Source organism: Prionailurus viverrinus, chromosome E2 (genome assembly GCF_022837055.1).
Source record: "Prionailurus viverrinus isolate Anna chromosome E2, UM_Priviv_1.0, whole genome shotgun sequence".
NCBI classification, from domain to species: Eukaryota; Metazoa; Chordata; class Mammalia; order Carnivora; family Felidae; genus Prionailurus; species Prionailurus viverrinus.
The window spans coordinates 28736875-28753103 of record NC_062575.1 but is presented as its reverse complement, the minus strand read 5'-3'; the positions used below and the strand labels follow the sequence as shown (position 1 = coordinate 28753103).

The 16229-nt window shown below is 48.1% G+C and overlaps 1 protein-coding gene across 17 annotated transcripts in view; it reads left to right on the top strand.

Annotated features, from left to right (window-relative positions):
- Nucleotides 1-16229, top strand: part of NLRC5 (NLR family CARD domain containing 5) — an 87617-nt gene that overhangs the window by 21294 nt on the left and 50094 nt on the right. For 10 of the 17 annotated variants that reach the window (XR_007147317.1, XM_047835187.1, XM_047835185.1 and 7 more), the window contains exons 2-7: nt 4911-5027; nt 5855-6396; nt 7957-8263; nt 9078-9170; nt 13134-13214; nt 14288-15962. Coding sequence is in view for 16 of the 17 variants with exons in the window: in XM_047835187.1 (XP_047691143.1) it covers nt 7969-8263; nt 9078-9170; nt 13134-13214; nt 14288-15962 (2144 nt within the window). In the remaining variant the exon portion in view is untranslated. Of the gene's footprint in view, nt 1-4910; nt 5028-5854; nt 6397-7954; nt 8264-9077; nt 9171-13133; nt 13215-14287; nt 15963-16229 lie in introns of those variants that run through there. The other 7 variants (XM_047835178.1, XM_047835177.1, XM_047835176.1 and 4 more) reach the window with 6 other exon arrangements.

Here is a 16229-nt window from a genome sequence, read left to right as displayed (position 1 = left end):
TGACCATCTCAGAGCTAGAAAATGGTATGTCTGTTGTAGTTTTAGCATGTATCTCTTTCATTTCCTGTGAAGTCAAACATCTTCTCATAAATGCTCAAGAACTATTTGTATTTCCTTTACGGCAAACTGTTCGTGTTCTTTGCCCACTGTTCTGTCAGCTGCATTGGGCTTTTTTCTTATTGACTTGCAGTAACTCTTGATATATTAAAAACATTCAATCTTTGATAACTTGCGGATATTTTTTCCAGGTTTTCATTTCTCTGTTCACTTTATTTGCCATGTTCTTTGGCAATACAAAAATTCTAATTTGTATCTGATCAATTTCATTCCATTTTTCTTTTATGGTGTCAGACCCTAGACCCTCTCTACTCCGAAATTACGTTGATAGGCTTTTCCGCATGTGTTTCTCCAGCACTTAAAAAATTTTAAGTTCTTTGTTGTCAAATCTAGCACATAGGAAAAAATTCAGGAAATTCAACAAGAGCTTCATGAGTTGTTATAAATTGAATACTTGTAGTCTCCTAGTACCTTTATGGTTTAACTTCTTACATTTAAATTTTGGCCTCATTTAGACTTTATTTTGGCATAATTCAAGGGACAGAAATCCATATTTATTGAAAAAGAATAACTTTTTAAATGTCATGGAATATTTTAAAATTTGTCATATGCCAAGCAAAAAAGGAAAATTTCAACATATTTCCCTAAAGCAGAAATTGCAAAGAACTTATTCTTTGCACGGTACAGTAAAAAAAAAAAAATTAATGGCAAAGGTTTAAAAAATGTCTCACCCCTCTGTTAAATGACTCAGTTTAAAATTATAATCTACTAGTAATGTGATATAAATTTGATATAAACTTGACATAAATTTATGGAAATTTGCCAAAAGTGTTCTCTCTTATTATTTTTTTTTAAATTAAAAGACTAGAACTGATTTAAACAATAAACGGACTCATAAGCTTAACAAGGAACACTCTCAGTAAATCAGGGAAGATAAGTCAGGAGATTAAAAAATTATAAAAGGAAAAAAGGAAAAATTCTACAGAGTTAATAAATGAACATGAAAGTGTGTTTTCTCTTTTTAAACATAAGAGATAGCAGCTGCTGGCCCACCTAATAAGGAGAAAAAGACAAAGCAAAATAAACTAAATTAAATGTGAAAGATGCAAGATTTCTAAGTATAGGAAGATATCATCTGCAACTGTGTGCTCTATTAAAGTTTGAACATTCTTGGCAAAATGCAGTTTTCTCACAAAAACATAAAGTGCCAAAAGTTAATAAAAAATAAGTGTCAAATGAAAATTTTAAGTTGTCAAGTTTGATTTTTTTTTTTAACCGTTCAAACAATTTGAACAGCGTTGAAAAGGACTCTGGCTTTCACTTGGGGTCAGGGGGGCAGCTCTGTGTGCCGGAGGCACCTGTGACAGTGATACCCAGGCCCTCCGTGGAGGATGTCGGGGCAGGGAGGAGAGGCACCAGGTCTGCTGGCGCAGGAATCCAGGTGAGAAATGGTGGTGCCAGGTTCCCATCTTTGGCCTGAGCTCGAAGAAACAGGAGGCCGCCCTTCACTGACCTGGGGACGGTGGTGGTGCACGCAGGCAGTGTGGGAGGGGGACAGGGCGGCCAGGATTGCCATTGGGAGCGGGGGACATTTTAAAATGCATACAGGACATCCAAGAGGCGTAGTTGTGAGAATTGAAACTGCTGAGGCCGAAAGGCCCTTGCCTGGCACTGAGCCCGTATTCTTTGCGTTGAATGTTCAGTTCTTTCCATCGAACGTGGCGTTTGGTCCCCATAACACACATGCAAACGTTCAACTAACATGTAGAAGAAAATATGTCCTCCATATGTATGAATTACTTTTTGATTTGAATTTTAGCCTCTCTCTGTCATACTTAATGCACGTGTTTATCCTTTTTCTTGCCTTCCTACCTCTATTTTAGTTTTATTATTTAACATAATGGAGGGAACTGCCATTTCTATGAGCCAACACTGATAATTTCTTGGCCCATTTATCACCATGTATTTATCTTCCTTACACATCGGGGAAATGTCTACTCTCATTTTTAATGTAAATGTCTTTACGGTTTTGTTTGTTTGTTTGTTTGTTTGTAAAAATGTGCCTATTAAAAAGTTTGAGGGGCACCTGGGTGGCTCAGTCAGTTAAGTGTCTGACTTCAGCTCAGGTTCATGAGTTCGAGCCCCACATCGGGCTCTGTGCTGACAGCTCAGACACTGGAGCCTGCTTTGGATTCTGTGTCTCCCGCGCTCTCTCTCTCTCTCTCTGCCCCTCTCTCCCCTGCTCACGCTCTGTCTCTCTCTCTCAAACATAAACATTAAAAAAAATTGTTTTTAAAGTTTGAATGTCAAAGTGGTCCGAAAGAGTACAGCGTAAAGGGTTCTCCTTTGCCTGTGTTCTCCACGTCCCCTCCCCGGACATAGTCCTGTCACCAGTTTGTTGTATAGGCCTAGGGTGGGTCTCTGTGTATGCAAATACACACACATTTGAATTTACTTATAAGGATATACTTTGGAGCTTTTTTCCCTTGGCGTAACATTTTTATGGTTCCTCCTCGTAGCATGTGTCCGTACTTTGCTCCTTTTCGTTGCCGAATCACATTGCACTGTGTAGATGTACTATATTTTGCTTCTCCGTTTGTAAGCTTTTGGACATTTGCATGGCTTTCGCTGTTGGGCTGTTAACGGATAACAAACATTTGTTCGCACGTTTTTGTGCAAACGTCTGTTTTCGTGTCTGCTGGAGGGAGATCGGGGAGTGGAATTGCTGGGTTATGTGTTAACTCTCGGGGGTAACATTTTAAGGACCTGCCACACTTTTCCAAAAAGTGGATGTGCTCCATTACACGTCCCCGCCAGCAGCATATAAACTTCCCATGTCTCCTTATCCTCACAGACGCTTGTATGGTCCTTTCGTTCGTTATGGCCTTTCGGGGGGGGAGGGGGTGTGAGAAATTGCAGCTGGTTTCCATACAGAGCATTTTAACTTAATTACTTAATTACAAAAATAATTCCTTAAATTTAAACCACGTGTATTACCGTGTGTGTTAATACTATGTGTTTTTCCCATATGTCTTCTCTTCATACCATTGATTCGCTGGTGAGTTTTAAGTGAGCGTGAAGCTAATTTGATTCCGTTCCTGTGGCCAGTTTTTTTCTATTTTTAATACCGTTCCATAAAGTGTTAATGATCGGTGCTTTATAAGATGTTTTACGATGGTTGGAAGCCTCCCCATTATTGCCTGCCTCTCCCAACAAATAGTCTTTGATATAATTGCCTTCATTTTTTTTTCTTGTTTTATCTAATATGTTTATTACGAAATACTTATTATGAAATATTTAAGGCATATGAACACTTGTCGTGTCTGCCCTTTTTTCTCTAAATGACTGTTATTGTAATTTTATCAAGCTATCCAAAGTATCCTGCTGTAATTTAAGTGGTTCTGCCTTAAATCTACATATTTACTTGTAGATTACTACATACTTACCTCCAAGCCTGGAGGTTTTGTTTTTTTTTTTTTTCTTTTACTTTCTCTGGGCACAGCCAGGTTTGTCTTAGTCATTTCAGGCTGCTGTAACCGAACACCCCAGGCTGGGTGGCTTACACGACACATATTTATTTCTCATGGCTCTGGAGACTGGGAAGTCCCAAGATCAAGGTGCCAGCAGATCCAGTATCTGGTGAAGCCACTCTTCCTTTGTAGATAGCCACCCTGTCCTTGTATCCTCGTGTGGCAGGGACCAGAGAGGAAGCAGGCTTTCCCCTGCCTCTTCTTGGAAGCTCTCTGCACCCATCATGAGGGCTCCGTCCTCATGACCCAAGAACCAAAGGCCCTGCCTCCAAATACAGTCACACTTGGAATTTGGGCTTTAACGTATAAATGGGGTGTGGGGGGAACACAAACCTGTCTAGTTACCTTTTTTTTTTTCAAAGATTTTTTTAAGTTTATTTATTTTTGAGAGAGAGACAGAATGAGCAGAGGAGGGACAGAGGCGGGGGTGCGGGGGTGGGGGACCCAGGCTCCAAAGCAGGCTCTGTCGACAGCAGGGAGCCCCATGCAGGGCTCAAACTCACGAACCCGTGAGCTCATGACATGAGCTGAAGTCGGAAGCTCAAGTGACTCAGCCACCCAGGCGCCCCTCTGTTACTTACCTTTGTTGTGTGAGAGGGCGCCATATTTATGTGGGTTTACCTAAAGCCCTGGGGCTTGGTAAGTTACAGTCCTCACTTCATAGACACACAGTCAGGGCACACGCTCATCTTCTGCCTTGCTTGCTTTCTTCCATGTACTTCTCAGCCACCTTTCTTCTTGCCCATCCTCTATTGTTAGCGTCTCTTAGGCATGTGCGCCAGAGTGTCATTTCATTGTGTTCCTGCTGAGGCAGCGGGCCGTGCCTCTGGGTTTTCTCATGAAGAGGAAGGTGTACTCGCAACCGCCTAAAAAAAATACATCAAATGTAATGAGAAAGAAAACCGCAAATCATACCCTTTTGGGAGTTTTACTGGGAAAGGAAATTGGCATCTGTCGTGAGGATTCTTCCTTTCTCGTCCAAGTGAATTGGCTGTCATCAGTCTGCTGGATTTGAAGGGCACACTCTGATGCCACACGTCACTGTGAGGTGAATGTCCAAGTTGGAGGAGGAAGAGGGGCAGCCTCTGGGCCCCATGTGGTAGGAGGTGACGCCAGAGAGGGTCGGGCTATACACAATCCAGGGACAAGAGGAGCCGTGGTTGGGGAAGAACAAGATCGGTGCAGGAGGGCAAGGGGACTCTTCTGGATCGAACACCTACCTCAGAGGTGTCTCCAGAGGAGGGGTAAGGGCTGGTGCCTTCCAAACTGCATTCCTCTTGGGATCTGGAACATTGAGGAGAGCACCCTGTCTCCTCTCTTTAGCAGCCTGCCCTACGGAAACAACCTGAAAATCAGCTCATAGCACAAGACTTGGCCCAGGTACTCATGAGACCATCTCTGCGGACACCCTCGAGCGTCTAGGATGAACCAGGAAGCCAAGTAGGTGACCTCTACCCTTTGCCCCCTCTCTTACCCTCCCACCCACTCCCTCACTCCCCTACTACTCCCTACCAGCTGCTCCCTACCCAGATTGCCCAGGTTTACCTCTCTGGGCTGCCCCTGATATAACAAGCCTACCCTTAGCCACCATTCAGCTTGAGAGTGAAAGTCATGAGACACAGAAAATCAGGAAGGGCCTTGAGACGGCATCTGATTTACCCACCTTATAGATGATGTGACTGAGGCCCAGATAGAGAATAGACTTGCTCAAGGCTATGCTACGAGTGTATCAGCTAGCATAGGCCAATAACAAACAACCATCAATGTCCTGGTGGCTTATGACAACAAAAGCTTACTTCCTGATCCTACTTCTTGTCTGTCATCAATCAACTGGGACCTCTGTTCTGCATAATCCTCTTGCTGGACCCAGGCTAAAGGAGCAGCCAAGATCTGGAATACTGCTGGTCCCTGTGGTAGAGGGAAAGAGAGAGCATGGTGAATCACGCACTGGCTCTTAAAACTTCTGCACAGACATGACATGTGTCATTCTTCAGCATATTTCATTGGCCAAAGCAGGTTTTGTGGCCATACCTGATGTCAAGAGAGCAGGGAAGTGCAATCCTTCCAAGGGCCTAGAAAGAGGAGAAAGAGAATATCTGTGAACGGCCCTAATGCTGACCACAGAGAATTAGATACAGAGCTGGGTCAAGAATGCTCGTCTCCTAACTTTGGGGCTGAAGATCTTTCTACTATAATCCTCTGTCTCCAAGGCTATTTTCATAGAAATCTCAATGACCAACCATAATGTAATGTGCTCTTTCTCCTAGGGATGGTTACCCTTAAAGAGCGTGATGCTGTACCCCGAGGGGATCGAGCACTAATGCTAGAGATAAAGGCGTTGTGTCAGACTGGCAGGAGGACACATTTGAAGATGAAAGGACTTCCACAGAAATGATACCGTCCAGGCGCACCTCACTTCCGCCTGACGCCTTGTTGTCCTGGCTGATTTCTTTATGGACATCATGGACTTTGAACACTGTAGCCCGGAAAAGAAGCTGCACCCTGGGCCATAACCACATCCTCTTACCAAGATCACACAAAGTCCGGGGACTTGTCTGGTGCCATCTAGGGCTCCAAGGCCTCAGAAATGTACCGATCTGACAGGCGATAAATCTCAATTCTGAGCCTGGCTCTGCCATGGACTTTCAGTATGACTTTGGCTACATCCTTTCCCCTCCTTGGCCTCAGTCTTCCCGTCTGTTCAGTGGGGATGGTGATCCCTGCCTGCCCCATGGATGTGAGCATGTTTCATGAATTCTGAAGCTCTGTGTCTGAGAGAGGATCTATTGCCATCAGTCCAGTTGCCAAGGTATGACCAGAGGAGACTGGGGACATGTGCCCAGAGGCCTCTGGTGGGTGGGACTCCAGGGAACAGCTGCCGTCTGAACCTCAGGACACATAGTCCTGTGCCCCAGCCTCTGGGAGTTGCTAAGGCTGCTCCTGGGTGAGCCTCCCACTCTTCTCAGAAGTGGGGTCTCCATAGATGTGGGGATTATATGAGACACATAAAGCACTTAGAACATAGTATGTGCTTTCTAAGTGTTTGCTACTGTTGTTAAGGAAATAATGCCAGAAAGTTCATCTGGAAATGTTACAGCATTTTCCACTGTATCACGGACCACCAATTAGTTAACTAATTAGTTAACAACTAATGTTGTTTCCAATTTTATGTATATAAAAAGTCTTGAGGCGAACAGCGTTGCAATTAAAACTTTTATGCACACCTATAATGATATCCTAAGGTTAGAGTGCTAGGAACAGATTTGCCGAATCAAAGGGACTGCATATTTTTTAAGCTTTGCTATGTAAGTGCCCCTGGCCTTATATTGGTATTCCTACCAGCAGGTTGAGAGTGCCAGTTTAGAAAAGGAGAAGTTTCTTAGAGAGCGATGGTTTGTGTTAGATTGGATTCAATTTCACTGAGCAGCAAAAAGCCCTAAAAAACAGTGCTTTAAATAGACATGTATTTCCTTGTCATGTAAGAGAAATTCAGGACAGGTGGAAAGGCTTACCTTACACCTTCTCTGCACTGGCTTCTACCTCATGATCCAATATGGCTGCCCAAAGTTCAGCCATCATGCTGACATTCGAAGCAATAGGAAGAAACAGAGAAAGATGTACAACACTTCCATCTATATCCCATTGGCCAAAACTTAGTAAGATGGCTAATTCTAAATGCAAGGGAGGCTGGGAAATAAAGTCTATTCCAGATGATCAGGAAATATTCAGGGGTTCTGGTCCTGAGGAAGAAGGGGAGAACAGATTTTGGAGGACAACTAGTTGTCTCTGCCATGAGCTTAGCTCAGACAGAGAGCAGCACAAACAGGCCCATGGAAACAAGAAAAAATAAAGCATCCTCGGGAACCATCTGCAGGAGATAAACTGGACCATTGCAGAGCCAGGACACAGGCACAGATAATTGGGGGATAAGGAAAAGAAGCAAACCGCTGTCTGGGACCAATCCCTGGGCGCAGGCATTGAGGCTCCATGAAGAAGCCACTTGTCTGCCTATTTACTGCCCCCAGATATGGGAGGTGGTTCTTGACTACCCTCTTTGGCTTCCTTCTGGCTGAATTGCCCTCCTATTCACCTGTCTCCCAGCTCACCTGTCCTCCAACTCACCTGTCCCCCCACCCCCGCTCACCTGTCCTCCAACTCACCTGTCCCCCCCCCTCACCTGTCCTCCAACTCACCTGCCCTCCCACCCCCGCTCACCTGTCCTCCAACTCACCTGCCCCCCCACTCACCTATCCTCCAACTCACCTGCCTCCCCACCCCCGCTCACCTGTCCTCCAACTCACCTGCCCCCAGCTCACCTCTCCCCCAACTTACCTGCTCCACAGTTCACCTGCCTACCCTATCCCTTTAGAGCCAGCTCCTCATGGACCCCGTTAGCCTCCAGCTGGGCACCAAGAACCTGTGGAGCTTGCTCGTGAGGCTGCTCAGCAAAGACCCACAATGGCTAAATGCCAAGGTGAAGTTCTTCCTCCCCAAGATGGACCTGAGCTCCAGGAACAAGGCCGAGGATGCCACGCAGGGTGTCATGCTACAGCTCAACAGACTGCACACTCAAGGTCAGGCCACTTGGCAGGCGTTCATCCACTGTGTGTGCATGGAACTTGACGTGCCGCTGGACCTGGAGGTGCCGCTGCTGAGCACTTGGGGCCATGGAGACGGTAAGGGCAGACATAAGAGGCACAAAGCAGCCAGCCAGCCCCCTGCCATGAGAGCCAGGGAGGCCAGGGGAAGGCTGGGACCCACCCAAGTTACACAAAGATGACATGGTCAAGCCAGGAACAAAATTCTGTGTTTCTGAGCACTTTCCAGAGTAAATTCCCTATTTTCACCATATCAGCTGGGGACCTGGAAGATCCCTTCTTCCACCCTGCTTCACCCCAGTTGCCTAGAAAGGCTGGATGCAAGGAGAGAAAGGACCAGTACCTACTTCCAAGCAAGAAATTCCAAATAGCCCATAATGCTCAAGACGTTTCTTTCTTCAGCACGGTCAGGAGCAGTTGTGGGGAGAGCCCTTTGACCTCTACGGGTGGACAGGTGCATTGAACGCTGTTCAGTTCTGTGGGTGTTTCTTGGCACTTTCTACTTACACAGCGTCGTGCGGAAACAAAACATTGAGGGCCAACAATGTTCCTGGGGAGGAAGTGAGAACTCATAGAAGAACTTAGCACACGACAGAGCGTAGGATATGCAGGGGGGTTCACAGTGCGCATGCAGGTATATGATCACACACACCTGTGCACAAACATGCATACACGCAAGCATAAGCACATACCTATCCGTGCACAGACCTGCACATACGTACACATTTCTGCCGGAAACTGCCTTCACCAGTTGTGTCCCCCACAGGTTGTGGAGCGTCCACTTTATTGCTCCCCTGCTGGGGACCTGCCCTGAGGGATGAGCCCTGAGAGCTGGTCCTAGGGCATCCCGCTGCATCCCCAGACCATGTGGCACTCTCCCCTTCTCTTTCAGGGTTCGCCAGCCAGCTGGAAACTGGTGAAGAAAGCCGACCTGAATCTCAGCTCCACCACGGTGAGAGCTGGCGTTGTGGAGCAGGAAGGGGTGGTAAGCATGCTAAGTCCCCACCTCAAACCCGGAGGAGGATGGTGGTGGCCAGCCAGCTGCTTCCCTTAAACCAGCCTCCTCCACCCTCTAACACATTCGCCTGTACCCCCGCCCCTCCCCGTGGCTCCTAGTCCCGCCTCCTCCCCCTCTGCACCTGTTAAGGCTTTGGCCTGTTCTGATATAACCTGTTCCCAGGGGATCTAAGCTGGAGCCTCCCGAGAGAGTCTGAAGTTGACAGCTCCTGGGCACCTGCCAGAATCATGTCTCGTTTCACTAGGGGAAGTGTGTTCTCACTTCCCTGTCCCTAAGCCTCAGGGCCTCATATTCCAAACCCACAGACTCAGGCCTCCTCCTCATTTAGATACCTTGGGCATGACGCTGACCCACGGACTACTGTCCACACCCTGGAACCTCTGACTGATTTTTTGATGGAGTGCGGCAGGGATGGGGGTGGGGGGTCAGCAGTTAAATGGTGACCACCTCAGGATTTATTCACTCTATGCTCCAAACCTTTCTTTATGTTCATTTTTTTTAAAACTGTGGTAAAATGCACATAACATAAAACTTCTATCTTAACCATTTTTAAGCACACAGTTCAGTGGTATTAAGTACACTCTCATTACTGTGGGACCGTCTCCACCACCCATCTCCAGAACTCTTTCTGTCTTGGAAAACTGATACTCTATCCCCATGAAACACTAACTCCCCATTCCCCTCTTCTCCAGCCCCTGGGCCCTTTTACTCTCTGTCTTTATGATTTTCACTACTCTAAGTACCTCTTGTAAATGGAATCATTTTGTGACTGGCTCATTTCACTTAGCATAATGTTCTCAAGGTTCCTCCTACGTGTTGTGGCAGAATTTCCTTCCTTTGTAAGGCTGAATAACATTCCATTGTATGTGTGTACCACACTTGACTTACCCATCCAACCACTGATAAACACTAGGCTTGCTTCCACAGTTGGGCCATTGTGAATAATGCTGTTGTGAACATGGGTAAATAAATATTTCTTCAAAATCCTGCTTTCGGTTCTTTCTGAGTATATATTCAGAATCCAGGGTCATATGGTAACTCTATTTTGAATACTTTCAGGAACTTCCACACTGTTTCCACATTGGCAACAGCATTTTGCATGCCCACCGACAGTACACAGGGGTTCCAATTTCTCCACATCCTTGCTGACCCTTGTGGTTTCCTGGTTTGTTTGTTTTTTTATAGTAGCTATTGTGATGGGTGTGAGGTGGTACCCATCTCACGGTAGTTTTGCTTTCCATTTCCCTAACGATTGGTGATGTCGGCCATTTGTGTGTCGTCTTTGTAGATCAGCCTCTTCAAGTTCTTTGTTCCGTGGTTTTAATTGCCTTGTTTGTTTTGTTGTTGTTGAGTTTAGGGGGTCTCTATATATTCTGAATGTTAATCCCTTTTCAGATACAGGTTTCACAGATACCTTTCATTCTGTAGGTTCTCTTTTTACTCTGCGGATAGTGTCTTTTGATGCACAAAACGTTTTTCACTTTCATGAAGCCTGGTTTGTCTGTTTTTTTTCTTGTGTTACCTGTGCCTCGGTGCCATATCTGAGAAATCATTGCCAAATCCAATGTCGTGAAGCTTTTGTTTTATGTTTTCTTCTGAGACTTGTATTGCTTGAGATCTTATATCTCAGTCCTTGATCCGCTTTGAGTTAATGTTTGTACATGATGTTAGGTAAGGGTCCAACTTCATTGTTTTGCATGTGGATGTCAAGTTTCCCCAGCACCGTTTGTTGGAAAGATTGTCCTTTCCCCATTAAATGGACGTGGCACCCTTGTCAAAAATTATGTGACCACATAAGTGAAGGTTTATTTCTGGACTGTCGTGTCTGTTTTTATGCCAGTGCCACACTGTTTTGATTGCGTAGCTTGCTTGTAAGTTTTGAAATCAGGAAATGTGAGTCCTCCAACAAGGTTCTTCTTTTTTTCAGGAGTGTTTTGGCTATTTGGGGGTCCCTTGAGATTCCATATGAATTTTAGGATAGGTTTTCCTATTTCTGCAGAAAAGGTTATTGGGATTTGATGGGAATTTCACTGAATCTATAGATCATTTGGGGTAAGATTGCCATCTGAATAATAGTCTTCCAATGAGCCTGGGATATATTTCCATTTATTTATGCCTTCTTTAATTTCTTTCAACAATGTTTTCTACTTTTCATCGTACAGGTTTTCCACCTGTTGGTGGTTAATTCTTAACCATTTTATTCTCTTGATGCTTTTGTAATTTCCTTTTTAGGTGGTTCATTATGTGTAGAAGTGCAACTCATTTTTGTGTGATGACTTTGTATCCGGCTACTTTGCTGAATTCATTTATTCTAAAAAACTTTTTTGTGGAGTTTTTAAGGCTTTCTACATATAAGATGTTCTCATCCATAAACAGATTTTACTTCTTCCTTTCCAATTTAGATGCCTTTTATTTCTGTAGAAGTATGGGCTTTGTACTTATAGCTGTGCTTGGCATTAACATCAACAGGCTTTAACAGAACAGCCACTCCATAATCCCAGCTCCCCAGCAGATCAAAGCTATTTGTCCTGGTCCCTGTCCCTTCTGGCTTAAATCATTGAACTGGCATAACTATCACATGGCTATGACCAAGCCTGATTGATATTTAGCCAGTGAGTCCCTTATTAATAGAGAACTTGGGGAGCCTGGGTGGCTCAGTCGATTATGTGCCTGACTCTTGATTTCAGCTCAGGTCATGATCTCACAGTCATGGGATCAGGCCCCGCATCGGGCTCTGCACTGACGGCGTGGAACCTGCTTGGGATTCTGTCTCTCCATCTCTCTGCCCCTCCCCCACTTACGGGCACACACTCTGTTTTTCTCAAAATAAATATATAAACATTTTTTTTTAAATAGAGGACTTATTGGAATATTAAAATACTCTCAAACAGGTTCCAGTTCCTCTTTGGGATCCCTGAGTCTCCTGTAAGCCAGCACCTATAAAAAGTCAACCAGGGAGTGCCTGGGTGGCTCAGTCATTGAGGGTCCAACTCTTCTTTTTTTTGTTTTTTAATTTTTTTTGAGTGTCCCACTCTTGATTTTGGCTCAGGTCATGATCTCACGGTCCTGGGATTCAGCCCCTGCACACTGAGCGTGGAGCCTGATTAAGATTTTTTTCCCTCTCTCTCTGTCCCTCTCCTGCACTCTTGTGCATGCATGAGCACGCTCTCTCTCTCTCTCTCTCAAATATAAACAAACAAATAAAGAAAATCTTTTGAAATAAGTAAATAATAAAAAAATTTTAAGTTAACACCTGGCAACGCAAGGGACCTGTCAGGGCTGCTCTGATTGGTCACTAATGCCTGGCTGTAGGAATATCCCACATTACTTCTTCAAATTCTTCCCTAAGTCCTCTTTCCCTTCTTCCTCCCCTCCGTTCTCGCTCCCTTTCCTTCTTGTTTTCCTTCTCCCTTTCTTCCTTTCCCAACCTCTTTAGAAAGGCATTAAAGTGACTGTTGACAATCCATAACCGACAAGAATTCGTGAAACCATTAAGGGAAGCATTAAACCAAATGTGGAAGATGTGAAATGAGGGCGATAAAACACACGGGCACAAGAGAGAGGGCACAGGCCTGGCCCATTGGAAACTCCACTTTTCTAACCAGCAGTGGCCTCGACAGACCTGGGTCTTTCCCAAGCCATGCAGTGCTTGGGGCCACGCGTTCCCAAGGCTGCTGGCTGTGGGCCCAGCTCCCTGCAGCCTGGGAGATCCCCAGCCCAGAGCCTCCGGGCCTCTAACACAGGCCTGAGACCCACTTCTGCAAACAGAAGCTGGTGTTGATGCAGCCTTTGCCCGTCGCTCAGTCCCTGGGTGTGGAGACACTTGTCTGCCTGCTACGTATTTGTGGACTGGAGCTCCCCAAAGGTGCTTGTGCCCCCTCAGCCCAGGCTCCCAAACGTCGTCCCTTACCCTTCTTTCATTCTTTCCAGGCCTCAAGCGGCCTCATCAGAGCTGTGGGTCCTCACCCCGCCCGAAGCAGTGTAGGAAGCAGCAGCTAGGTGGGTACGAAGGTGAGGAGAGACCCAGACGTAAGGATTGGATTACCTTGGGGCTAGGGCACAGATCCTGGACTCTGTGCCCTGTTGACAAGCCTCCAAGGGCCCGGTGACTCTTGTTTTCCAAGCTTCCGGTAGATATGGACTGGAGGTCTTGGGTGGGCGGAGGAGAGGCTGGGTCTGGCAAGGAGGACCTCCCCCACAGGAGGCCACAGGGCCTTCTCCAGAGATGGTGCAGCTGAAGGAGCTTGAAGCACTCCCAGTAGATTGCAGCTTCATCATCTGGGCTCTTACGGGGACACCATTTCCTCAGGATTGAGGGAGCCTCAGGGAGGTGACCAGCATGACCTCAGACCTGGACCCTCAGTGGCCAATTTAGAGATAGGCGGGATACCAGGGAGACCCCAGCACCACTGCAAAGCCTGGGGACGGCCGAGGACCAGCTAGGCCAGAGGGAGTGGAAAAGACAGAACTGCTCTCTTTTCTCCACCAGTTGTCCAGAAGGGTCCTTGTTCTCAACCAGTTGTCCCCAGTATCCCCTGACAGTGGCTCCAGTCCTTCCCCTGGGCCACCCAAGATCTCCCAGTGATCCAGCAATTAAAAAGTTAGTACCTCGCACAGTAAGGGCCCAGCTCCAATTCCGACTGGTCAGCGCTTGGGCCTACAGGTTACTAGCGCTCACCCCTGGGCATTGCAGCCCCGAAATATTAGGGAGAGGAACGGGCTACTGAGATAACACAGTCTGTTCCAAGAAGATGCTGCAAAGGGAGTGCTCCACTTTTCCTCCCCATCTCATTGAAAGCTTTACATGTATACTGTTGCAGAACAAACAGAACCACGATCCATGCTTCCCCGGTCGGACTTCCCTGTTTAAATGGCCCAAAGGCCATTCTTCAGAACCTGTGCTTCTGTAGAACCAGTTCCTTCTAGGGATTTGGTTGGTACAACAGCCCCCGTGTGCTCTTGCCAGCCCTCCCACACCTATATATACACAGCAGAGGCCACAGGCTCCCAACTGCCGGTACTGGGGTGAGGGGATCTGGGGGTGGGGGGCTCCAGCCTTCATGCCTCTCCCTGCCCCCTTGCAGAGCTGGCCAAGAGGTACCTGCAGCTGCTGAGGAGTTCTGCCCAGCAGCGCTATGGCAGCAGGACGCGCCGGCCAGGGCAACCCCTTGCCTTCCACCAGGCGTATATCCCGCCAATCCTGCAGTGGAGCCGGGCCACAGCACCCTTCAGCACTCAGGAGGGGGCCATCCTGGGGGACCCCGAGGCAGAAGATGGCACTGAGGCGAGCATCCTGGACCTCTTCAACACCAAGGCCGACAAGGGTCCGAGGGTGACGGTGCTCCTGGGGAAGGCGGGCATGGGCAAGACCACACTGGCCCACCGGCTCTGCCAGAAGTGGGCTGACGGCCAGCTGGACCGCTTCCAGGCCCTGTTCCTTTTTGAATTCCGCCAGCTCAACCTGATCACAGAGTTCCTGACGCTGCCCCAGCTTCTTTTTGATCTGTACCTGAGCCCCGAGGCAGGCCCCGACTTGGTCTTCCAGTACCTGGAGGAGAATGCTAAGGGAGTCCTGCTGATCTTTGACGGACTGGACCAGGCCCTCCACCCCCATTCCAGCAAGGACACTGCAGGTCCTGAGGCCCCAAGTCCAGCCCTTGCCCTCTTCTCCGGACTCTGCAAAGGGACCCTCCTGCCTGGCTGCTGGGTATTGGCCACCTCCCGTCCAGGGAAGCTGCCCGACTGTCTGCCCACAGAGGCGGCCATGGTCCACATGTGGGGCTTTGACAGGCCGCGGGTGGAGGAGTACGTGGGCCGCTTCTTCAGTAACCAGCCGTGGCAGGAGGCAGCCCTGGCAGAGCTGAGGGAAAACAGACATCTCCAGAGCATGTGCGCGGTGCCCGCAGTATGCCAAGTCACCTGCCTCTGCCTCTACCATCTGCTCCCAAGCAGCTCTCCAGGCCAATCTGCGGCCCTTCTGCCCACCGTGACTCAGAACTATGTGCAGATGGTATCTACCCTCGGCCCCCGTGGGCACCTGCTTCCTGAGTCCCTGCTGGGCCTCAGCGAGGTGGCCCTGAGGGGTCTGGAGACCGGGAAGGTTATCTTCTCTGTAGGAGACATCCCTCCCCCCATGATGGCCTTTGGGGCTGCCCTCGGCTTGTTGACCTCCTTCTGCATCTGCACAGGCCCTGGGCACCAGGAGACAGGCTATGCCTTCACCCACCTCAGCCTGCAGGAGTTTTTTGCCGCCTTGCACCTGATGGCCAGCCCCGAGGTGGACAAAAATGCACTTGCCCACTATGTCACCCTCAGTTCTCGCTGGGTGCTGCGGACCAAAGCTAGACTGGGCCTCTTAGACCACCTCCCCACCTTCCTGGCTGGGCTGGCGTCCCGCGCCTGCTGTCCCTTCCTCAGCCACGTGGCACAGAGGGACGAGGTGTGGGTGGGTGCCAGGCAGGCTGAGGTGATGCAGGCCTTGAGGAAGTTGGCCACCCGCAGGCTTACGGGACCGAAGGTTGTGGCACTCTGTCACTGCGTGGGTGAGACCCAGGAGCCTGAGCTGGCCAGCCTCATGGCCCAAAGCCTCCCCTGTCACCTGTCATTCCACAATTTCCCACTGACCTATGCTGACCTGGCTTCCCTGAACAACATCCTGGGGCACAGGAATGCCCCCATCCAGCTGGATTTTGAAGGCTGCCCCCTGGAGCCCCACTGCCCTGAGGCCCTGGCAGGCTGTAAGCAGGTAGAGAATCTCAGGTGAGCTGTTCTTGCTGAGGGAGGCTGGGTACGAATCTCCAACATCAGAACAGATAGTCTGAACTACCGCTTAGCCTGAGAGCCGGTGGGGAAGCTCCATGCCTCGCCAAGACCTTAGGGTCCAGTTGGCCCTCCTTTTGCTGCGGTTGCTAGGCTTTTAGTCTCCCCCTCCCTCTCAGCCGTGAGCTGGAGCCTCCGCGTCCAGAGGTGGTTTGACTTCTGGCAGGCTACTTAACCTCTCGGCCTGAGTTTCTTCCTCCCTAAAAT